Genomic DNA, 25,455 nt, shown 5'->3' with positions numbered 1-25,455 from the left:
TGCCATTTTCAGGGCACAGACCGTAGAAGTCTTGCCCAGCACTAGCCCCGCCTCCCAATAGAGCTGGGAATATGATCAATCACCACGCATTTGTACTCACTAAAGTCATGAGACTTATCAATACTGTGGCTTACTATGGGAGCCTCTGCCCGTTTGTATTTTAGATTATGTTTATGATCACTCATTCGTAATTTATGCAATCTCTTAGTTTTTCCAACGTAAATTTTTGGGCAAGGGCAAATCAAAATATACACCACGTGTGTTGTTTCGCAATCTGTCAAGAACCTCAGCTGATATTGCTTCCCATCTAAAGGATTTTCAAACATATCTCTCTGCAGCATCATAGTGGAATATCTACACTTGCCACACCCCTTGTGTCCAGGTGTCCGATGGTCATGCTGCATCGGTGTTTTTTTTTTGTAGTAATTCTCTCAGATTCTGACTGCATGTATACGCAATCCGAAGTTGCTGATTCTGGAACGCTGGATGTATTTGCATGATTCTCCAATGCTTCTTTATAGTTTTTATTCCCTGACTGCTGTTTTGTGTATATCTCATTACACAGGTCTGTACTGTGTCATCTGGCCTAACTTCTTTTTTCTTTGACAATAACTGTTCTCTTACCCTCAGGTGGAATGATATACTTTGCGGGTTAGAAAGCTCACTAAGCATGCGTCCTCTGGAGAGCACTATCTCTAAGCAGCATGTTATTACTTGTTCACTGGCAGTGGCACCCCTCTCTTCAAAACAAAATTTACTAGTTTCAACTCACATCATGCCCCTTTTTCCCCTTCTTAATTACTGAACAATACAACTATTGTCCTAGTCTCCCTGGCTTGCAATATTAGGATCTTCAACACTTTCTTTTCCTTCTCTACATATATCCACAAAACAATCTAAAAGTCCCATTCCATTCTCTACAACCTCTTCAAAATCTTCCACTTACTGTGTAAACATATTATTAAAATTCTTTCCTCATCCTCTCCTTCCACTTCAACACGCTCCTCACATGTCTGCCTCTAAAGGATCTCAATCCATTGCAATCTTTTCAGAAATCATCAACACAACTTATCTTTCTCTTGAACTGATATGACCAAATGAACCATCATCTTGAATCAAAACATTGGCTCCCTGTCCATTTCCAAATATATTCAGCCAGTGGCACTCGGCATTTTGCTGACTGCTGCTGGCATTATGCCCAGTAATGCAGTGCTGGGCCATGTCCGAGCTTCTGCACTGAATTTCTTAGTTTGCAGAGCCGGGTAACGCATAGCCAGTTAAGTACGATATTCAGCACTTAACTGGATATGGGATACCACATAAAGATAGGACTGACTTTTATGCAGTCCTATTTAAGAATATCAGCACTTAACCAACCAAATGCTGACTCTGACCCCGGAACACCCCCAAAATAGCCAGTTGTCAGTTAGGCACTAACTGGACATTTTCAGCGGCACTAACCAGTTATGTGCAGCTGAAAATGAACAGTTAGACCTGAACAAGTGATTTAACCAGCAAGGAGCCATTTTTGACTGGTTAAATTATTTTGAATATTGACCTACAGAAATTTATAAACAAGAAGCATTTTTGTATTAATCCCATTCTTTCAAGCAGTCACAACAGAATCATCCACTTCAACAGAATGATTCTATTGTTCTTGTTAATAAGGATAAAGAATGTTGAGCTACAATACTCCTTTAACATGAAGCGATTAAAGTGCATCAGCACAGTAATACTACACTAGAAAACAATGCTTAACAAAATTAACTGAATAATCTGTGGCTGCTAATCAAAAGGTCTTTATAAATTATGTTAAACATCCTTTTAATCAGCCAGGGTAGGGTGGTGTGAGAAATAAATTTTTTAAAACCCCTATGAAAAGGAAAGGTAAAACACTGCTTTTACTACTAAACATTCCCTTCACATCAGAATATCAACAATGCCTTTGGTAAGTTTTTGGATTTCTCAAGGAACTAATAATGCTGATGATGGTTCTATCACAGAAAGTGCTGAACTGATAATTCGATGTTGTCTTTGAAGTCATCAGCTGCTTGATATACTATTATTCTAATGAAATGTTATGCCAATGGCATTCAGATTTTGTACACCTTGCTTTCTGTCTCCTCTTCTATTACAAATCTCAACAGTTGTCTACAGTTGATCTTGGCTTGGCTCAAGGACAACTGTTATTCCCCATTTCTACCAAGTGCAAAGTTATTCACTTCCCAAACCCTAACTCTTTGCCCTTCACCACCTCTTATTGTCACGGTTGTGGCCGTGCCCTTATGTTCAGACCTACTGTTTCTCTGTATCTAGCTCTGTGACCTCTCCAGTTTGCCTTTTTTTCCTGTTCTTCCTGTTAGCCAAGCCTCGCTTTGGTGTCCCTGAAGCCCAGTCTCGCTTTCGTCTCCCTGCTTCTGCTTCATTTCCTACTCATGACATCATCAGCCTACTCCTTTATAAGGACCCAGGAAGCTTTCCTGCGCTGCCTTTGCAACAGGTCTATTTTCCTTTTCTTGTTGTACTGTTTGATTCTGAGGGAACTGGTCTTTTTGTTAAGCTGTGTCTCTGTGGCACAGCCCTGAGCCCTGTGTGAGTGGTTTTGGTTTGAATCTGAATGGATTACTTTCCGGTTAGGTTTGCTCTCAAGCAAAGATCCTCTTTTGTTTGTTTGTGCGTGCGTGTGTGTTGTTCTGCTTTAAACCTGTATGGATTACTAGCCTGTTAACTTTGTTTCCAAGCAAAGCCCTGTTCTGTTTTTTTGTGTATAGTTCTGGTTACAACCTGAATAGATTCCTTCCTTGTTATCTAGGCTCTCCAGCATAAGCCTGTTCTGTTTCCTTGTGTGGTTTCCCTTGTTACCTTTCACTGTTCAGAGAGCCGGTTGTTGACAGCCCAGCTGCTTTCCTTGATTACCTTGCTCCCGTGAAGCTGGGTGTGCTCTATCTCTGCCTGCCTTTCCCTTCCTGGCTGAGTTCTGGTAAGAACATTGTTGTTTTTCACCTTTGACTGCAGTGTAAGCCCTGCTTCTTGCTGATTTGTGTTTTAGAAGCAGCCTTTCCCTTTAGCCTGCTTTAACTCTTTGTCTGCTGTGTCTGTCTCCTAATTATCGTGAGCATTGCTCCTTATCTGATTTGTGTATGTAAAGGCAGCTTTCCCTGTTTGCTTGCTTTTCTCTTGTTTCTAGTGTCTGTTATTTGACCCTGTGGCACAGCCTTGTGTATTCTTATGAGTGGCTTCCCTTTACCTTTGAGTCCTGTATGGCCAGCCTTCTGTATTCTTGTGAGTGGATTCCCTTTTCCCTAAGTGCTGTATGGTACAGCCTAGAGTGTATTTCTGTAGTTGGCTGCCCTTTACCCTTGAGTACTGCATGGCCAGCCTTGTGTATTCCTATGAGTGGCTTCCCTTTTCCCTGAGTGCTGTTTGGTACAGCCTAGAGTGTATTCCTATAGCTGGCTCCCCTTTACCCTTGAGTGCTGCGTGGCCAGCCTTATGTATTTGTATGAGTGGCTTCCCTTTTCCCTTGAGTGCTGTATGGTACAGCTTAGAGTGTTCCCTCATGAGTGGCTTCCTTATCCTTGAGTTCTGTATGGCATAGTCGTGAGTGTTCCTCTATGTGGCCTTGTCTTGAATTTTTCCTGTGTGCTTTCTGTTTGAGCTCTCTTTGTTAGGTTTCTGGTTGTGTTTGAGTAGATTGCTTTTTCGTTTAGCTGTGACTACTAGCGCAGCCTTGAGCGGTCTTCTCTGTGTGGCATGGAGTGGGCCGTTCTTCTGTTTAGCTGTCTTCTAGCACAGTCCTGTGCATCCTCTCTGTTTGATTCTGTTTGAGTGGGTGGTTCTTTTGTTTGCTGTGACTACTAGCTCAGCCTTGAGCCACCTTCTCTGTGTGGCACGAGTGGACAGCTCTTCCGTTTAGCTGGGACTGCTAGCTCAGCCTTGAGCTACCTCTCTGTGTGATTTCTGTTTGACTTGGTTAGGGCTATTCATTTATAGATAGGGTTCTAAGCCCAGTCCTGTGCTGCCTTCCTGTGTGGTTTTCTTATCTTTTACATGTGAGTCTAAGTGGGGTTGTCTTTTCCCCTTCAGTTTCTTTGTACCTGTGTGTAGGGTCTTTTGACCCCTTGTTTGTGGCTCTGTTTAGTGCAGTGTGTGTACACTGCTTGAGTAGTACTTGCTCAAGAGATTCCGTTCTGTTTCTTTTCTCCTCCCTCTGGTGTGATTCGGTTCCAGTTCGGCCCTGAGGCCTGTACACTTGGACTCTGTACGAGTGGGTTCCGTATCGGCCGTGAGGCCCGCCTGAGTGGTCTATCTCCCTTTTCTGGTGGTGCTTGTTGCTTGTCTTGAGTGTGCTCTATTTGCCATGTCTGGAATCCTGTTTGTATTCAGTGACTGGTTCACCTCTGCTCTGCACCTCCCAGAGGACTTGCCTGCTGCAGCCCAAGGGCACACCATCCCGGGTTCCGTGACACTTATTGGCGGTCACACTCTTTCTTTTGGTAAGACTGTTAAAGATAATAGGTGTCCTTTTACTTTCAAATCTCAAACTGATTCTGTGCTTCACTCTTCCCTTTTAGTTTTTAACACCTTACACAAAATTCATTCTTGCCTCTCTCATTAGCGTCCTTGTTCTACAGTTAGTTGAAACTCATATTGATTACTATAATGCCCTCTATGCTGGCCTGCCTTTTTCTGCACGTAAGCATCTTCTTCTGGTTCAAGCAACAGCAGTTAAGCTTCGTTATAATGCTTACCATTTTGAAAATGTTTCCCCTTTTCTAATCTCTGAGCGCTGGTTGCCCATGTCTGCCTGTATACAGTTCAACTTTCTTACCTTGGTCTATAAAGGACTTGCACATACAGCTAACTACCTCAGCAACCTTGATTCCATATACTCATTTTTGTCAGCTTCATTCTTTATAATAGACCCTTCTCTGCTTACCCTCTCCTTCTCGTTTGAGACTCGACACCTCCCGTGACTCTGCCTTTTGTTATACTGGACAGAAACTTTGGCACTCATTATCACCTGCCTTCAGACTTGAACCTTTATATTCCAAATTCAAAAAATTGATCAAGAACCGGTTCCAGCAAGTTTAAGGATCTGATACTCCTCTCCAATCTTCCTAATTCATTACCTGTTTCTTTTCCTTCCTCCCTCCTTGCTTCCTTCCTCCTCTTATTCCTTTTTTTTTTTTAACTTTGCTCAGTTTTTATTATTTGTAAACTGCTTAGTAGCATCAATATTTTGTGACTGGCAGTATATCAAATTATGCTAAATTAATTTTTTTTTTAATCATAAACATCTTTCCTTTATGCAATACTATGCATTCGGAGGAAATCACACTCCCCTTGTGTTACCCATTAGGTGATAGAATGCAGTTATGTTTGCATGTGGTATGGTTAAAATACACTAAGATCTCAGCAAAACAAAGAGCAACAGACCTTTGCCTCAGTCAAACACACACAAGCCTGTTCTACTAAGAAAACTATAGGGGAGGCTAAGGTTAAGAAAGCTCTCCAAACAAAGACGCTACAGAGAGCTCAGTATTTAAAGAGAAGATTGATACATTCAAGAGAAAGGAAATATTTAATGAAATTTGCATTCCGTACCTTCTCATTCTCTGTGCTGATCTGGATGGCATTGGGGATAAGTCGAGCAGTCTTCTCCTTTGTCATTGAAGTAATATCTTTCAGTGTGATGGCCATCTTCATAAAGAAAGATTCCAAACAGTAATCAAATGTTTGTAAGTTGAGATAGTGACAGTATATACTGTATTTTAAAAAAAAGTATAATACTCAAAACCACAAAAAAAATGACTTGATATATATATTTTGGCAATTTCAAGCCCACTCCAGGAGTATGAATTTTCATCACCAGATTATAGATGCTTATAAACAAGCACGTTAATTCATATTAGAAAATGAAGAGATTATGAGACAATCATCAGATCCAAGAACACTCGCTCAGTAGGGTGCCATGAGGACTGTTATAAGGTGTCATGTCCCCTACCTCAACCCAAGCAGCGTCCTCGGGATGCGCAGGGTCCTGGCAACACACATATTTGACTGGCTCAGCCTTGAGCCATGTCTGCGTACATCTTCTCTGCTTGTAGGCTCCTTGATTGCCCTGCTCTCATACACCTGGATCTGCTCTCTCTGCCTGGCTTCCAGGCTCTTTAATTGCCTTGCTACCACACACCTATGTTGACTTTCTCTCTGCCTACCTGACCTATGGAAGCTCTCTTCTTCAGCTGGTTCCTGTCTTCATCAGAAAGCCTGCACTATTTCTTGGACGCTTTCCCTCTGCCTCATTGCTTCGGCTATTTGGGTAAGTGTTTCTCTTCAGCGTACTCTTCTGTTTGCTGCCTGCCTGTAAAGACCCTGCTTGTACCTGGATTACTCTTCTGTTTGCTGCCTGCCTGTAAATACCCTGCTTGTACCTGGATTACTCTTCTGTTTACTGCCTGCCTGTAAGACCCTGCTTGGACCTGGTTACTCTCTTGTCTGCTGCCTGCCTGAATATCCTGCCTGGACCTGGCTACTCTTGTCTGCTGCCTGCCTGAATATCCTGCCTGGACCTGGTTACTCTCTTGTTTGCTGCCTGCCTGAATATCCTGCCTGGATCTGGTTACTCTCTTGTCTGCTGCCTGCCTGAATATCTTGCCTGGACCTGGTTACTCTCTTATCTGTTGCCTGCCTGAATATCCTGCCTGGATCTGGTTATTCTCCTGTCTACTGCCTGCCGGAATATCCTGCCTGGATCTGGTGACTCCCGGGTCAGTTACCCGCCGGAATACCTGCCTAGACCCAAGACACTCCTTAGCCTACTGCCTGTCACTCTGTTGTGACCCGCTCCTGAACATCTTCCTTCTGCTCTCCTCTGGCTGGTCTCTCTGGGCACCCCTTTCCAGGCCTCTCAGTACAAGTCCTGTCGCCCGCCCGCACCTGGGGGCTCAACCCTCGGGGAACAGCGGTCACCACAGGTGAACTTCGGGGTTGCTCGGCCGCCAAGCAGAACCCGGGTCTGTGTCTTTTCACACCCAGCAGCACACTGCTAGGCACAGGAACTCACCATATCTGACATAAGGAAACCATGCCAGTGAGCAATTACTTTCAGGTATAGGTCTTCTGCAGTCACTTTTCCAATATCCACATTTCTCTGTGATGCATTTTAATAGGAGGAAACTAGACAGCAATAGACAACAACGCAGTGCAGCAGGGTACAGCAACTATGGCCCTTGAGTGCTACCGACTGCTCAGGTTTTCAAGGATCTTCCTATGTGTATGCATGAAATAGCTGCATACCATCAAATTACAAATCCTAGAGCAAGCAATTGCTTCCCATGTCTGCTTCAACAGCAGAGTATGGACTTTTCCTCCAGGAATTTGTCCAAACCTTTTTCAAACCCAGATACACTAACCGCTGTTACCACATCCTCTGCCAAAGAGTTCCAGAGATAACTATTCACCGAGTGAAAAAATATTTCCTCCTATTAAGTATTTCCATGTAACTTCCTCGAGTGTCTCCTAGTCTTAGTACTTTTGGAACGAGAAAAAAATAGATTTACTTCTACTCATTCTACACTACTCAGGATTTTGTAGACCTCAATCATATCTCCCCTCATCCGTCTCTTCCAAGCTGAAGAGCCCTAACCTTTTTAGCCTTTCATCATACGAGAGGAGATCCATCCCCTTTATCATTTTAGTAACTCTTCTTTGCACCTTTTCTAATTCTGCTATATCTTTTTTTAAGATACGGCGACCAGAACTGAACGCAATGCTCAAGGTGTGGAAACACCATGGAGCGATACAAAGGCATTATAGTATTTTTGGTCTTATTCACCATCCTTTCCCTAATAATTCTTAGCATCCTGTTTGCTTTTTTGGCCACCACCACACAATGATCAGAAGATTTCAGCATATTATCTACAATGACACCCAGATCTTTTTCTTGAGAGCTGACCCCCAATGTGGACCCTAGAATCAGGTAACTATGATTTGGATTATTCCTTCCAATGTGCATCACCTTGCATTTGTCTACATTAAATTGCATCTGCCATTTGGACGCCCAGTCTTTCAATTTCCTAAGGTCTTCCTGCAATATTTCACACAATGTTTCCCAGCCATATTGCAGTTACAGAAGTAAGTAATGTATCTCACTGGCTGGAGAGGTCCCCAGGCACCCCCAGCAGAAGCCTTCCTGTGGTGATACTCAGTGCCACGCTGCCTGCCCTTCTTTCCCGCCATGGTGCGCATGCTTGGTTTTAATGAAATTGAGCATTGTCACGATTGTGACTATTTTCCATGACTGTGCTCACTTTGCCCCCTGGTGGCCGGACCCTGTGGCTGCTATAGACTGTTTTCTTGCTGTTTCCCAAGCATGTTTCAGAAGTCATTGCAGTCCGGTTCGGATCTTCCTGCTTGCCAAACTTGCTTGGGTTGTTTGGAACTAAGCAGCACCCTTACACAATTGTAATTGCCTTTATTATACACCTGGCCCTTTCAGCTGGGCCTTTGCAACGCCAAAGGTCAAGGTTAGTTGGTGTGCTGTTAGGAGCACTTCTGCCTTGGTGTGCTGTTAGAAGCACTTCTGCCTTGCTTTACCCTTTTGGTGCTGATAGGAGCACTTCTTGGTGTGCTATTAGGAGCACTTCTGCCTTGCTTTGTTTCTTGCCAATATGTCTTGCCTTGTTCTTGCTTGGTCTGTATGCAGTTAAGCTTGTATTCTTCCCTGCTTTACCCTTTTAGCTTCCTTGCTTTACCCTTTTGGTGCTGATAGGAGCACTTCTGCCTTGCTTGTTTTTGTACCTTGTACCCTGTGTGAGCATCCTGAACCCTAATCCTGTTTTAGTCAAGCTTGTTTCTGTACCTAGTATCCTGTGTGAGAACCCTGAGTCCCAACCCCCTTTCAGTCAAGCTTGTGTATGTACCTCGTACCCTGTGTGAGAATCCTGAACCCTGTTTCAGTCAAGCTTGTTTCTGTATCCTATACCTTGTCTGAGTCTCCTGAATCCAGAAGTCCTGAACCCTGTTTTAGTCAAGCTTGTTTAGAATCCTGTTGGCCCAGTCTATCTGCAAGCTCAGTCCAGTAAGTCTTGCTGGCCGCCTGCACCTGGGGGCTCAACCCCTGGGGAACGGTGGTCAAGCGCAGATGAAAACCGGTTGCTCTGTCCTGCTTATCCCCTGCTTGCCTACTGCTTTAGTTTTAGTCCTGTGGTTCCAGTTCGGTTGTTTCAGCTTTGCCTGTCTACAGCTTCTCCTGCCTTGCTTGTTTACCCAGTCCTGGTTGGGGGTCTTGCCTACTGCTGCTGCTTGGTGGCAGTGGTCCAAGGGCTCACATGGTTCCAGTGTCCGAGAGCCTGAGACCGTGACATGCATGCACATGATGGAGGGGGAAGCAGGGTAGGCAAAACAGTGGTGGATATCGCTGCAGGAAAGCTTCTGCTGGTGGGGCTTGGGAACCCCCCACCAACCAAACCAGCAGACTTTGGGGACCAGAACCTAATTGGGGGGACCTAATTCTGGAGACTGCACCTTCAAAAAGATAACAGGATGGACCTGGGCCAGAGGGCGGCTACTAAAATGGTCAGTGGTCGTCATCATCACAGCATATGAGGACAGACTTAAAGATCCTAGTATGTATATTTTGGAAGAAAGCAGGAGAGGAGAGATATGATAGAGACTTTTAAATACCTATGCGGCATAAATGCACAGGAGATGAGCCTCTTTAGGAAGTTCTGGAATGAGGGGGCATAGAATGAAGGTGAATAGGGACAGTCTCAGAAATAACCTTCATGGAAAGGGTAGTGAATTCATGGAAGTCTCCCAGTGGAAGTGGTGAAAATGAAATCAGTCTCTGAATTCAAGAGAGCTTAGGACAAGTACATAGGATCTCTATGGGAGAGGTAAGGAGAGTAAAAGGCATGGATAGGCAGACTGCATAGGCCATATGGTCTTTATCTGCCTACATTTTTCTCTGTTTTGTTTTTCTCATTTGGTAATAACAGTTGTAGCTTAGCCATGGCTTAACCAACCTTAAGTCCTGCTTCTAAAGAATCTCACTCAGCAGAAATAATGACCTGAATCACTTGGTTCACAGGAAAAGCTCCCGAAGGTTTTCTGATTCTTTCTAAAATGGAATCACCAGATTCCTATGGAGGAAGAACTGACATTTAAAATCTCCAAGACTCTTGAAATACCTGGAGGGAGTTCCTCTCTTTTAAAGAGGCAAACTACAGAGGGATCATCTTTCTCACCTTGTGTAATCTCCTCCTCCTCTAAAGGTTTCATCAAAGGCACTGATATTACAGACCTCATATCTTCTGGGACAGCTCCAATAAAGAAATAATCTTGTATCTCCTTCCTCAAGAAGTTGTAAACAATGCTTCTTGAACAAGGTGCATTCCGCAGGACACACAGAAACAGGAAAGGTTGTCATATTCTGAGCTGCCTGAGTACCTTTCCATAAGTACGCCTTGTGAAGTAATAGTATAAATTTGGGCAAAAATGGTATCCCTGCTCCCAAGGAGCTCAGAGCAAGAGCCTCAGCCATACAGAAAATTTTTGCCCAAAGTTGCCATAGGTAGTACAGCCTGAAGCAAAGCAGCCGCTACATTATCAGAGCCTAACACAGTTACCAGCCAATGGCCACCGCATCTGCACCATCTGCCTGAAGCACAGAGAATGTCAAGAGAGGCAAAGGGAAGATACTTGCTGATGAAGTAACCAGCTGATCCTGCTCCTATCTTATTTACACTGACCCCAGAGAATCTGGTCTCAAAATAGCAGACGAGCGCAAGTGCTGCAGCTTCTCGCTGAGCCGTGTCGGGCTCCACAGCCAGAGCAGTGCTCTCTGCAGGTGCCTGTACTTAGACAATTTGTATGACATAAATTTGACCTGGCTTTGCAGACTCACAGCCTCCCAAACCCATGACACAAGTAAGCAACCGTGCATAACCAATTTTAAAATGAAAAGTGCTCAAGCTCCCTCAAGGCAATTAACAAAACCTCCCACTGTTGAAACAAAATTACTCAGCTGACCTGTTGGAAGAAACAATGCCACTCTTGCTTTCAAAATTTCTTCACAGCTAAAGTGTGTAGAAAACAAGGTGAACTCAAGACTCCAATAAGTAATCCCTAAAATTTTTAGAATAGCCCTCCTGTGCTACTGGTTACCAGCTCTCCAACAGATCCAAGAGCTAGTAGCAATGACTAGTCCAGAACCTGCAGCGTATATCTCGATCATCAAGAGAAAAAAGAAAATAATGAAGACCTAAGGCTACAAAAGTGCCCTTGTAAGGCAAAGCACTCAGAACTTCTTATCTCTCTGTATCAATCTGCTAGTAGAAGGGTACAACTCAGATTCTGGACTGGTCTAGTGAAAACGATAAAGACACTGGAATTATAGCTTGCTGCTCTTGGGTGATCATCAGTCTCTGCTAGAGAAGATAGCCAAAGAAATTTATAAATGTAGCAGTGCAATTAGTTAAGAAAATAATTTTACAATTCGAATGGACAAAGGGGAAGCATGCGGTGGCATCATTTCAGCTACAAACTCATAACCCAGACTGGCTACTTTATAAGAAGCAGCAGCATTATTTTGTACAAAGGAATTCAAGTGATAAAGTAAGGCAGTGACCTGCTCTGGTCTTTATGTCCTTCCTCCCATTATAGGCACGTCAAGTAATAACAAAGCTCAGAGTATGGTTGTTGTGAGGATGAGGATGTGAGTGAATGAATGGGTGGATGTGGTAATGATAGTGAACTATGTGTTGGGGGTATGTTTACACAAAATTGAGGGGAGAAAAAAAAAAATTATGGGGAAATCTGTTTTGTAGATCATCATCTAAGTTTATCAAGTTAATGTTACACAGTCAAAAAAGAAGGATCATCCCCATGAAGAGGACACAGCAGACAAAATGAGTTGATGGAAACACTTTGTGAAACCAAAAGTCTTTATTCCAGCAAGTTATGGACCAGACATGGCTGTGTTTCGGCAAAACAGTTGCCTGCATCAGGGATCTGACAACATGTATGGCTGGCAAGACATGCAGAGCAAGGTTAGTTTTTATACTCCATTATCACAATTTTTCATTCTTACTGTACCCTAAGTGTTAGTTGGTAGGCTACAGTCAATCTATTTTTATTTGCTGTGTTCTCCACATTTTTAAGTTTGAAATTTTAAGGTCAGTTTTTCAAATATACAAGTACTCTCATTGTACATTAAGCACATTGAGTCTTTCATTTTTATGGTTTTCCTTTAAATTTCACCTCGCACATTTCTTCTAATAGGATATGCTTTGGACCATAACGTTAACACTAACAATTAATTAATTTGCACTTTAAGTCTTTAGAGCTTTCTGTTTTTAAAAGATTTTTTCTTAAATAGGGCAGGTTTTTGTTTGTCGTATTATGTACTATGGCAACATGTAGCAATATGCAGTTTTGAATGGATATTAGTTACTGTCTCCTTCATTCTTAGAAGCTCAACTGCAGCTCATGTTTATATGGGGTTATATCAGGCACTTTCATTGTTTTATTCCGTTGACTGCTACGGGCAGACTTTTTAGTGATGTACAGTGGGGGAAATAAGTATTTGATCCCTTGCTGATTTTGTAAGTTTGCCCACTGACAAAGACATGAGCAGCCCATAATTGAAGGGTAGGTTATTGGTAACAGTGAGAGATAGCACATCACAAATTAAATCCGGAAAATCACATTGTGGAAAGTATATGAATTTATTTGCATTCTGCAGAGGGAAATAAGTATTTGATCCCTCTGGCAAACAAGACCTAATACTTGGTGGCAAAACCCTTGTTGGCAAGCACAGCGGTCAGACGTCTTCTGTAGTTGATGATGAGGTTTGCACACATGTCAGGAGGAATTTTGGTCCACTCCTCTTTGCAGATCATCTCTAAATCATTAAGAGTTCTGGGCTGTCGCTTGGCAACTCGCAGCTTCAGCTCCCTCCATAAGTTTTCAATGGGATTAAGGTCTGGTGACTGGCTAGGCCACTCCATGACCCTAATGTGCTTCTTCCTGAGCCACTCCTTTGTTGCCTTGGCTGTATGTTTTGGGTCATTGTCGTGCTGGAAGACCCAGCCACGACCCATTTTTAAGGCCCTGGCGGAGGGAAGGAGGTTGTCACTCAGAATTGTACGGTACATGGCCCCATCCATTCTCCCATTGATGCGGTGAAGTAGTCCTGTGCCCTTAGCAGAGAAACACCCCCAAAACATAACATTTCCACCTCCATGCTTGACAGTGGGGACGGTGTTCTTTGGGTCATAGGCAGCATTTCTCTTCCTCCAAACACGGCGAGTTGAGTTCATGCCAAAGAGCTCAATTTTTGTCTCATCTGACCACAGCACCTTCTCCCAATCACTCTCGGCATCATCCAGGTGTTCACTGGCAAACTGCAGACGGGCCGTCACATGTGCCTTCCGGAGCAGGGGGACCTTGCGGGCACTGCAGGATTGCAATCCGTTATGTCGTAATGTGTTACCAATGGTTTTCGTGGTGACAGTGGTCCCAGCTGCCTTGAGATCATTGACAAGTTCCCCCCTTGTAGTTGTAGGCTGATTTCTAACCTTCCTCATGATCAAGGATACCCCACGAGGTGAGATTTTGCGTGGAGCCCCAGATCTTTGTCGATTGACAGTCATTTTGTACTTCTTCCATTTTCTTACTATGGCACCAACAGTTGTCTCCTTCTCGCCCAGCGTCTTACTGATGGTTTTGTAGCCCATTCCAGCCTTGTGCAGGTGTATGATCTTGTCCCTGACATCCTTAGACAGCTCCTTGCTCTTGGCCATTTTGTAGAGGTTAGAGTCTGACTGATTCACTGAGTCTGTGGACAGGTGTCTTTCATACAGGTGACCATTGCCGACAGCTGTCTGTCATGCAGGTAACGAGTTGATTTGGAGCATCTACCTGGTCTGTAGGGGCCAGATCTCTTACTGGTTGGTGGGGGATCAAATACTTATTTCCCTCTGCAGAATGCAAATAAATTCATATACTTTCCACAATGTGATTTTCCGGATTTAATTTGTGATGTGCTATCTCTCACTGTTACCAATAACCTACCCTTCAATTATGGGCTGCTCATGTCTTTGTCAGTGGGCAAACTTACAAAATCAGCAAGGGATCAAATACTTATTTCCCCCACTGTATGTATTGTTGCACCTCTATAATCAATTGTGATATTGATATAAAAATCACATACCTTCTTAGTAAGTACTGTTGTTGGAATATGGTCATCCATATTAAATGATTCAATTTTTATCTTATTTTTCTGTTTAGTTTGTGTGTATTATTGTACATCATTTATTTATTTTTTACTGAGTCAACTATATTGTCAGGTATGTTTGTGACTTATCATGGTTGAAGGTTTCTAAATGTTTTGGATCTTTTACATAAATGGAGGGGCATAATCGAACGCAACAGCTGGCCGGAACCGTATTTTTGAAAAAGATGACTGGCCATCTTTTTTTTTGATAATACGGTTTAGCCCGGCCAAATGCCAGAGTTCGCCGGGTTTGAGATCACCGGTTTTGTTTTTCAGCGATAATGGAAAAAAATGCCGGCCATCTCAAACCCGGCCAAATCCAAGGCATTTGGTCATGGGAGGAGCCAGCATTTGTACTGCACTGGTCCCCCTGACATGCCAGGACACCAACCGGGTATCCTAGGGGGCACTTCTAAAAATTAAAAAAATATATACAAATAGCTCTCAGGTCCATAGCTCCCTTACCTTGGGTGCTGAGCCCCCCAAATCCCCCCAAAACCCACTCCCCACAACTCTACACCATTACCATAGCCCTTATGGGTGAAGGGGGGGGGGCTACATGTGGGTACAGTGGGTTTTGGGGGGGTTTGTAGGGCTCAACACTTAGCACCACAAGTGTAACAGGTAGGGGGGAATGGACCTGGGTCTGCCTGCCTGAAGTACACTGCACCAATTAAAAACTGCTCCAGAGCCTGCATACTGCTGTCAGGGAGCTGGGTATGACATTTGAGGCTGGCATAGAGGCTGGCAAAAAAGTGTTTTATTTTTATTTTTTTTTAGTGTGGGAGGGGGTTGGTGACCACTGGGGGAGTATGGGGAGGTCATCCCCCATTCCCTCCGGTGGTCATCTGGTCAATTGGAGCACCTTTTTGAGGCTTGGTCGTGAAAATTAAAGGACCAAGTAAACCCGGCGAAATACTGATTAACGCCACTTTTTTTCCCCATTATCCGCAAAAGCCAGCCATCTGGTAGCTACGCCCATGCCCCGCCTTTGCTTCGCCGCCGACACGCCCCCTTGAACTTTCGCCGGCACGGCAATGGGAAGGCAGCAATGCTGTCAAAAATGCGGCTTTCGATTATACCGATTTCGCCGGCCATCTCCCGATTTATGTCAGAAGATGGCCAGTAATCACTTTCGAAAATAAGCCTGATAGTCATTCATCATTTCTAATGTTCCAATTCACCACTATTGTTTTATAAAGCATTTTTATCTTAATATATTTTAACAAATTTTTGTTCAAAAACAAATTAGATTTTATTTGTATGTTTGTGAGTTTTATGGATGTTCTTTATTATAACAATTTTGGTTGATTGTTTAATTTTTTATTCCTTGTGTTACTGTAGACCCCTGAAGCAGGCAACTGTTTTGATGAAATACAGCAGTGACGGGTCCATAACTCGCTGGAAGAAAGACTATTGGTTTCACAATGTGTTTCCATCTCCTCACTTCGTTTGTCTGTCAAGGTAATGTTGAACATGTCCTAGTTTCTGAGAGGACAGAGAAGAGTTAATATGACATATGAAAACTGCTAATTGAAGTGTAGGATGATCTTTGTATATGTAATGGTTTATGTTCGTTTAGAAGGGCAAGTAAAGGCCCCAGAATTGTAATCCATGTTAACCATAATAAAGAAATATTTAAAAAGTAGATACTTAACTCTAGTTAATGCATGGTGCTTGTCAGATGGATTAGAGACCAAGAGAACCTCTTTCAGCATGGTGCACTTCACCAACAAACCCCACTCCTGACTATAAGATAGATGCAGAAAACCATGCGATAGAACTAACCACATGGTTTCTACCACAAGCTTGCTGCAAAAAGCTGCCCACAAGAGCAGCATTCAATGTGACTGGCTCACACACTGACAGATTGGCATTTGAGAGCTGCCAGCATAATTTTTCATTGTCCCTTGTAGTCAGTCTAGCGGACCGTGCCCCACAACATGCCTCCAACAGCATTCACCACACCCTGACCTAACCAAACCTCCCTCTGACACACACACACACACACACATATTTATTTTTAGAAATTCCCTTGTGTCTAGTAGAAAGCCACACCCGCACAACATGACCAAACTCCCTCCCTTCACTTCTCTCTCCCCCTGCCTGCTCCCAACCCCTCCCCCTCGGCCCACAGATCTTTATATCTTGAAATGTTTCTCCAGTATTTGGTAGTCTGGGTAGAGACTAACAAATAAGAGAAAAATTACCTCATCTTGCAAATGACTCCCCAAGCGGGATCAGGTGCCACCATTTTGAAAGATGGGCATCACTCCTGCCTCCTTCAAAGTACCTGTCTAGGTTGCCGGGGAAGAGGGGGGTCATAGGTGCCACTAGACACCAGTGCAACAAACATATCTAACTTCATAAATGATGTACTGCACATACTTGGAAGAAAACATTTTCCTTCTATGATTTTTCATTTCACAAAATCTCACATGCTAAGCAGGGTTGGGCCTGGTCAGTTCTTGGAACTGAGATTTTTCAACAACAGAGAAAGTTGGGGATGGTTCTCTCTCAGCTAGTGCTTAGCCCATAGTACATATTTGGGGATAACCAAGCAGCTGGGGGTGCTATTATTTCAAAGGGATGGAAGACTGAGGTTTTACACACAAATATAAAATATGGCAGTAGATACAGACAATGGGGTTGATATTTCAAAAGGATTTAATCGAGCAGGAGAGGCTCCTGCCCAGTTAAACCTTGCTGAGCTGGCCATTCCCAGATATTCATTATCATTTAACCAGTTAGTGCTACTTAATATCCCTCTCTGACCACCAAAGTATAGTTATAGTAGGGGCTGTCTGGGGTGGAGAGTGGGTGGAGCCAACAATTAACCAATTAGCAGCTATATTCAGTCCACTAACTAGTTAAATAAGTAGATGAAGTTAAGACAGCTGAAGGCTGCTCTAACTAAATCCATCAAGCTAACTGGACAAAGATTTGAATTTGCCAGTATGCAGTTAGCTTTTGGGTTGCCTCAGTAGCCAGAGGCTGGCTATGCCCTCCCCACTGAATATTCAGAATTAACTCAGCCCATGGCTACGAGCGCTTTACAAGCCGCATATTGCAGCGGGCTGAAAATCAAACCCCCTCATGTTCTATCTATTCTACTGAAATTAAGGATCCCAGGGCATACTTTTCAAAGTAGGATTTTTAAATTTCAACACAGATTATAACCATTAGGCCTGCCAAATTTCCCCTTCTACCAAAAAAAGAAAAGAAAAGAAAAATACCCTAAAAGGATATCTTACAGATGTCTCCCATCTGAATATGTTACTATGGAAACAAAGCCAGTTTTCTGACAGGTACAAGCGTCCCTGGAGCAGGATGTCTTTCTGGAGAGCACAGGCATAATCTACAACAGAATGAAGAGAGGCAATTAAATTTAAGAAGCGTAAAATATGTACTGAATGAACTAAAGCAGTTTGATATTTGAAGTAGTAAGTAGGTTTCTTTCTCCATATTAAAGTTTACCTATCTCTTACCAGTATGGATATTACGCCTATCACATCATATTTGCAGATTAACTAAACAAAATATGTATTCATATATTTCCTTTTAGTACAGTGCTTCCCAATCTTTTTGTGACTGTGACACCATGACAGCAGCCAAATAAACTGTGATATCTCTTAGTGCAGAACAATGACGCACCTATAGACAGCCCACCCAGGTCGTAATCCCAAATGCAGGTTTTGTGACCCATGTTTTAATAACTTCACAAGAACTCTTTTCTGGGATTTTTTTTATTATTACTATTATTATTTTAATAAGGCATCTGAATATAACCAGCATGGAGTTAATTGTGCCCCTCTAGCATGAAAGTAGAAAGAATGCTGGTCACTAAAAAGAAAATGATAAAATCAGAAAGAAAGCATTTCCGTTCTGAACTTCTAATGAAAAGTGTAGAGTTCCTCTCTTTACATTTTAATTCATTTCCAGTGATAAGACATTTTGTAGCACATTTTGCAATCAGTTTAAACTTTGCTTTCCCACTATTATGAATATTAAATCATTTAAACAATTGTCATGTTCCATGTTTTATCGTGCTCCTTCAGAATAGGATTTCCTGTCTGTTTCTCTCAGAATGATGCAATCACTGTTATTTAGTAAACCTCTGAAAACTTATTTTAAAAAAATGTGTTTTATAGCACATTCATCATATTGTTAAATACTGGTTTATTGAGATTTTAATGTGTAAGCTCTTAGGAATGCCCACCTCTTGTTGTTATCATCTGTAATGAATTGATAGGTATTTTTGGAATATAAGTACTTTTATGCATAAACATTTTTATTAAGCTTTTTTAAAATACAAAGCATATTAACTATTACATAACCAACATCTAATCACGATACACAACACCCATGTCTGTAACTTGAAAGCCCCCTCCAATTCTCAACCTCTCATCACTAAGCTCCAGGAGTGGAGTTCTTGACTCTTACAACCTTGCCACTCCTTCCGAAAACAAAATTTCCAAACCTACCACCCTGCCAATCCCAATCCCCCCCTCTAATTAACAGTCCAGCCAGGGAGACCAACTCCTTCTGCCACTAGGATTCTCTCAAACTCATGTCATAGGATGTTCAGAATTAAACTGCGGGCTCTTTGTGGCAATGACTGAAGGTTCAAGTCCCAGATCAACAGAAACTGTTTTTTCCGCTTGTATGTGAGACATGCATCCCTTGCCTCACATTCCACCAATTGATGTATTTGTGCTCTCCACTTCCAGAACAATGATGGATCTGCAGATGTCCAAACCTGAAAAACCTGCTTTTCCTCCCAAGGAGTCAGTTTCCTAATGAAAATCTTGGGCCCTTTCCCCACTATATGTTGAGAACTAGGAAGATCCTGTAAGTAAAGCTTTGGGGGAGCAATCAGTTGGGACATATAGGCATAAACTGCCTTCCAGAACGACAATTATTGAGGAACTCCAAAAGATATGAAAGTATTCAGTGCTGCAAACATTACATTTTTGACAGACATCAGTTAAACACCCCTACCTTATAAAGCTGCAGTGGTAAAACAGGCTCTATGCAGAGTTCTAAAATAACATTCATGCACCACTGCATTATGAGCCACTTGATGAATGCTCCTGATATTTGCACCCATATTCCAAGTGGCCAAAGAAATTCACAGATCCCCATCCCACCTTTGTTTCAAAGTATCAAAGTCCTTTCCCATAACAGCTAAAAGTAATGCCCTATGAATGCCCAAAATAGACACTCTGTCCAAAGTTATATTATCAAAAAAAGTATGAGTCTTCTTCCCTAAATGAAATCTTAAGCTAGGAAGCTAGCACTATCCAAAGATAGCAAATAGTGTTGATCTGACAATAGGCATATTGGTCACCCCGTCTAGCTGAAACCATATTATGAAAGTCTGGTTATGTAAGCAGATTCCCTTCTGCATCTTAACAAATGTTCCAATAACAAAAACCTTACTTCGTCCCAATGAATAAAAAACGTATTATCTATGCCTGGCAAAAATTTCACATTGCCCATAATTGGCAAAAGATTTCAGATTCTCACGTTACCCTCCATTTGACAGACTTAAGAATCCCCAGGCATCCATTAAGGAATGAATTAACACATTATGCCGCAGATAGATTGGTAACGTTCACAATATATATAGCCTTGTGATATTGTTTTTAGAATAGTCTTTGAAGACCTCAGCTACCGGAGTCATGGGGCACTATATTGTTTAAGCTGCCACTTCTCCAATCGTCACTGGTCTCCGTAACACATATATTTTATTTTGGGTTTTTTTCTTTTTATGTTGGTATTCTCTATAGACTTTATATTAATACTTATATTGAGTTTATGCTATAAAAGCACAACTTCGGTAAGCCTGTTCTATGGGGGATCTGTTGTCCGACACGACTTCGTGTTTCGCCATTACGGCTAAAGGATATCTCCCCTGTAAAAGACATAGCCTTCAGTCAGTATGCTTATATTTCAAAAATTAATGGTAATACTTAGCTTTGAAGAGATCTATGCCACCAACTGTCTCGGTATTATGCCATTCTTTCACCGATGTAAGATGGAAGTGGCATTTTTTGACAGCTGATTTATATTTACTCACTAAATTCACCACCAATCACAGAGCACCTTAAATCAACATCATCCATTCAATCTCGATATTCAGCAAGAGGAGTTCCTCCCTCCCACCCTTCTTGTATAATGTCAATAATGGTAAAATTATGTATCATACCTGATAATTTTCTTTCCATTAATCATAGCAGATCAATCCATAGACTGGTGGGTTGTGTCCACCTACCAGCAGGTGGAGATAGAGAGCAATCTTTTGCCTCTCTATATGTGGTCATGTGCTATCAGGAAATCCTCAGTATAATCGATATCAAAGCTCCATCCGCAGGAATCACCAAACATAGAGAATTACACCCACAAAGGGACACTCCGCCACCCAAACACCGCCGACGTGGGGGGAACTGGCATATCCTGCTACCGCAACCGCGGGAGGAGCTGGCTTAACCCATCACAACCAAAGCGAGAGGGAAACAAAGCTACCCTACTGCCACACGAGCGGGAGGGAGCACTGGCATAATTTAGTTATAAATCCAACCACCGTCGAAACGGGGGGAAAGAAGCAGCAGCTCACTGTAACACAAAGTCGTCCCAACTCCAGGGAAATCCAAGTGGAAGAACTTGAACTCAAAGTCCTCCTGAACAGGAACTGAAGTCTAAACTTGAACCTGAAATATAACTGAACTAGAACCAACAGTACAGATATCTGGGAGGGACTATGGATTGATCTGCTATGATTAATGGAAAGAAAATTATCAGGTATGAATCAGTGGTGTGCTGGAGCAGGCTCTCACAGGCTCTCGAGAGCCATTTGTTAAGTTTTTAAAAATTTTGGGAGCCGGTTCTCCATGGCTACTTTAACAAATGGATCCCAAAATGTGGGCTTGGGCCCCTCCTGAATTCTCTTTTACTTTGCTGGCGAGAGAAAGCCCCCTGTTAACAATTTACCAGCACACCCCTGGGTATGATACATAATTTTACCATCCATATCATCAAGCAGATCAATCCATAGACTGGTGGGATGTACCCAAGCAGTACTCACCCAGGTCGGGACATGGAAATCCCAGAATGCAACACTGAAGCCCCAAACTGGGCCTCGGCCCGTGCTGCCATGTCCAAGCGATAATGCCATGAGAAGGTATGAGCCGACCCCCAAGTCGCCGATCTGCAAATCTCCTCCAAGGAAACGGACCTGGACTCTGCCATCGAAGCCGCCTGTGCTCTAGTAGAATGAGCCTTCAACTGGATAGGCGGCACCTTCCCTGCGGCCACATAAGCCAACGTGCCACGGTAGGTTTAGATGCCTGCAGACCCCTATGGGGGCCCACGAACAGCACGAACAGGTGATCCGACTTCCGGAAATCGTTGGTCACTTCCAAGTATCTGATGATAACTCGTCTAACATCCAGGCATCCGAGAGCACGATACTCCTCTGGATAATCCTCCCTACGGAAGGAGGGTAGACAAAGCTGCTGATTCACATGGAAGCGAGAAACAATCTTGGGCAGGAAGGAAGGCACTGGGCGAATAGACACTCCTGCCTCCATGAACCGCAGGAACAGCTCTCTACACGAGAGCGCCTGGAGCTCGGAAACCCTCCTGGCTGAAGCGATTGCCACCAAAAAGACCGCTTTCAATGTCAGGTCCTTCAGAGACAGCCACGATAATGGCTCAAAGGGCGGATTCTGCAAGGCCCGCAGCACCAGATTGAGATTCCACGTAGGCACTATCAAGTGCAGAGGAGGGCACAGGTGATTAACCCCTTTGAGAAAACGCACCACATCTGGCTGAGAAGCCAGGGAAGCACCCTTCAGGTGACTCCTGAAGCAAGCTAGAGCCGCTACCTGGACCTTAAGAGAGCTGAGCGACAAGCCTTTCTCCACACCTTCTTGCAGGAACGCCAACACTGAATCAATTAGCACCGTGAAGGGCGACAGGGATCCTGCCTCGCACCATGATACAAAGGTACGCCATACCCTGGCGTACGTAGTAGAAGTAGAGCACATATCCTTGCTCTCAGCATAGTGGCGATGACCTTGTCCGAGAAGCCCTTCTTCTTCAGCCGCTTCCGCTCAAGAGCCAGGCCAAAAGACCAAAGGGGGAGGGATCCTCCATCACCACGGGACCCTGATGTAAGAGGCCCCGCTCCGCTGGAAGCCACAGAGGACTGTCTATGGAAAGGCGGATCAGGTCCGCATACCAAGGGCGTCTGGACCAGTCTGGACCCACCAGGACCACCCGGGCTTGGGTGTTTCGCCACCCAACCAAGAATTCTGCCCAGCATAGGCCAAGGTGGGAACACGTAGAGAAGCTCCTGTACTGGCCACTGCTGTAGAAGAGCATCGACACCCAGAGATCGAGGGTCCCGTCCTCTGCTGAAGAACCGTGGCACTTGGCAATTGGCCGAGGTCGCCATCAGATCCAAGGTTGGCATGCCCCAGCGCTTCATAATCTCCAAGAACAACCGAGCAGACAGTTGCCACTCTCCGGGATCTAAGGTATGGCGACTGAGAAAGTCCGCCTCGACATTCAGTACTCCCGCAATGTGAGCCGCTGACAGCTGGTCCAGATTCGCCTCTGCCCACTGGCATAACTTCATGGCCTCCCTGGCTAGGGGGGTGCTCCTGGTACCTCCCTGGAGATTGACATTGGCCATGGCCGTGGCATTGTCCGACAGGATTCAAATTGGCTTCAGTATCAGTACCTGAAGAAACGCTTGAAGCGCCAACCGAATGGCCCGAAGTTCCAAGAGGTTGATGGACCACTTTGCCTCCGCCGGCAACCATATCCCCTGCGCTGTCCATCCTAGGCAGTGGGCTCCCCAGCCCGTCAAGCTGGCGTCCGTCGTAACAACAATCCACTCCGGGGATGTGAGAGGCATACCGGCTGACAACTTGTCTGACATCAGCCACCAATTTAGCGCCCTTCTCACCGCCGGGTCCAGGGGAAAGCGAACTGCGTAATCCTCCAAAACCGGAGTCCAGCGCCGCAGAAGAGAGTGCTGTAGTGGTCTCATATGGGCCCTGGTCCAGGGCACTACCTCCATCATGGCCGTCATGGAGCCCAACAGTTGCACATAATCCCAAGCCCGAGGAGCTGAGGAGGCTAGGAACCGGCCCACCTGGGCTGGAAGCTTGAGGCTCCGGTTGTCCGGCAGGAACACTCTGCCCACATGGGTGTCGAACCGAACACCCAGATACTCCAGGGACTGAGACGGGCGCAGCTGACTTTTCTCCCGGTTGATGATCCATCCCAGGGAGCTCAGAAGAGCAATGACCCTGTCCGTCACTCTCCCACACTCCGCAAAGGAGGGAGCTCAAATCAGCCAGTCGTCCAGGTAGGGATGGACTTGCACTCCTTCCTTGTGGAGATAAGCCGCAATGACCACCATCACTTTGGAGAAGGTCCGCGGAGCCGTAGCCAACCCGAACGGGAGGGCTCTGAACTGGAAGTGCCGGCCCAGCACTGCAAAGCGCAGGAAGCGCTGATGAGGCGGCCACATGGGAATGTGCAGATAAGCTTCCTTGATATCCAAGGATGCCAGGAATTCTCCTTCTTGTACCGCAGCAATCACGGAGCCGAGAGTGTCCATGCGGAAATGAGTATTCGCAAGGCCCGATTGACTCCCTTGAGGTCGAGAATAGGCCGAGAAGAGCCTCCTTTCTTTGGCACCACAAAGTAAATGGAGTAACGTCCTGTGCCACGCTGCTCTACGGGCACTGGGACCACCGCCCCAAGGCGGAGCAAGGTGTCCAGAGTCTGCTGAAGTGCTGCCGCTTTGAGGTGAGACTTGCAGGGAGAGTTCACGAACCCGTCTCTCAGGGGCCGGCAGAACTCCAACTTGTAGCCGTCTCTGATGTCTTCTAGAACCCAAGCGTCTGAAGTTACCCTGGTCCACTCGCCCAGAAAAGAGGACAGCCTTCCTCCTATCTGCTCTGGGCCATGGACCAGGGCCCCGTCATTGGGTACAAGACCCTGGGGGAGGACCGGAGGAAGAACCTCCTGAGCGGCGGTCTCTGCGAAAGGAATGCTGCTTCAGGGAGAACCTCTGCTTGAAGGAGGAGGAGGAGCCCGACTTGCCCGGGCAATACCGACGGGCTTCTTGAAAAAGGCCCTTAAAGGAACCAGGACGAGCACCGCTGGCCCTTGCCTTGACCTCCGGCAACCTCTTGCCTTTAGAACTGCTGAGATCCGTCACGATCTTGTCCAGCTCATCCGCCTCAGGCGGGAAAAGCGGTCGACGCCCCAGCGGAGGAAAAACCGGCTAAATCAGCAAAGTCCGGAAGGGCGCCCAAAAAGGGCTTCTCTGCCTCCGATCCCAGCGCCTCCCCACTAGCCGCGCAATCGCGGTCCGGGGAGCGCTTTTTCGCGCCCTTACCATCTGACACCATGAACCACGAGGGAAACGTTCGGGGAACCCCCTGCCCGCTAGGAAAAGGTAAAATTACCTGCTTCTTGCTCCGAGCTGCAACGAATTGTGTCCCAGTGAGCAGCTGCAAGGAAAATCTTTTCTGCTTCAAGATTGTTTTTCTTTTTTTACGGAGCCAGTGGGAGGGGGGAGAGAAGGAGGGACCTGGCACCACCAGGTTTGCACTTGCTCATGAAGAGCCCTCAACCCCAGGTACTCAACAAAGCCTAAGTAAATAGGCGTGGAGACCAAGCCAGAGCTGTTGCGTGTGACCACACACCTGCTAGATAGAGAGAATACTGAGGATTTCCTGGTAGCACATGACCACATATAGAGAGCCAAAAGATTGCTCTCTATCTCCACCTGCTGCTAGATGGACACAACCCACCAGTCTATGGATTGATCTGCTTGATGATATGGAAGACCACGTTGTAGCCTTGCAAATTTCTACAGTAGAGGCTGACCTCAAATGGGATACCGACGCAGCTATGGCTCTGACAATATGAGCCGTGACATGACCCTCTAGGGCTAGTTCAGCCTGGGCATAAGTGAAGGAAATGCAATCTGCCAGCCAAATTGAAACGGTGCGTTTCCCGATGGCAACCCCCATCCTGTTGGGATCAAAAGCGGACTGGGCTTTCTCTGCTCCATGTAGTAGGCCAATGCTCATTTGCAATCCAACGTGTTCAAGCTGATATAATAGAGTTTTACAAAATCC

At 44.7% G+C, this 25,455-nt stretch overlaps 1 protein-coding gene across 1 annotated transcript in view; it reads right to left on the bottom strand.

Moving 5' to 3' along the window:
* Positions 1-25,455, bottom strand: part of GRAMD1C (GRAM domain containing 1C) — a 429,857-nt gene that overhangs the window by 240,654 nt on the left and 163,748 nt on the right. Inside the window, exons 4-5 of the mRNA XM_030203917.1 lie at positions 17,539-17,642; positions 5,608-5,703 (exon numbers count right to left, since the gene is read on the bottom strand). Coding sequence (XP_030059777.1) covers positions 5,608-5,703; positions 17,539-17,642 — 200 coding nt within the window. The remainder of the gene's footprint in view (positions 1-5,607; positions 5,704-17,538; positions 17,643-25,455) is intronic.

Source organism: Microcaecilia unicolor, chromosome 5 (genome assembly GCF_901765095.1).
Source record: "Microcaecilia unicolor chromosome 5, aMicUni1.1, whole genome shotgun sequence".
Taxonomy (NCBI): Eukaryota; Metazoa; Chordata; class Amphibia; order Gymnophiona; family Siphonopidae; genus Microcaecilia; species Microcaecilia unicolor.
Note: the sequence above shows the minus strand (reverse complement) of the source record. Positions and strands in the feature narration are given on the sequence as shown.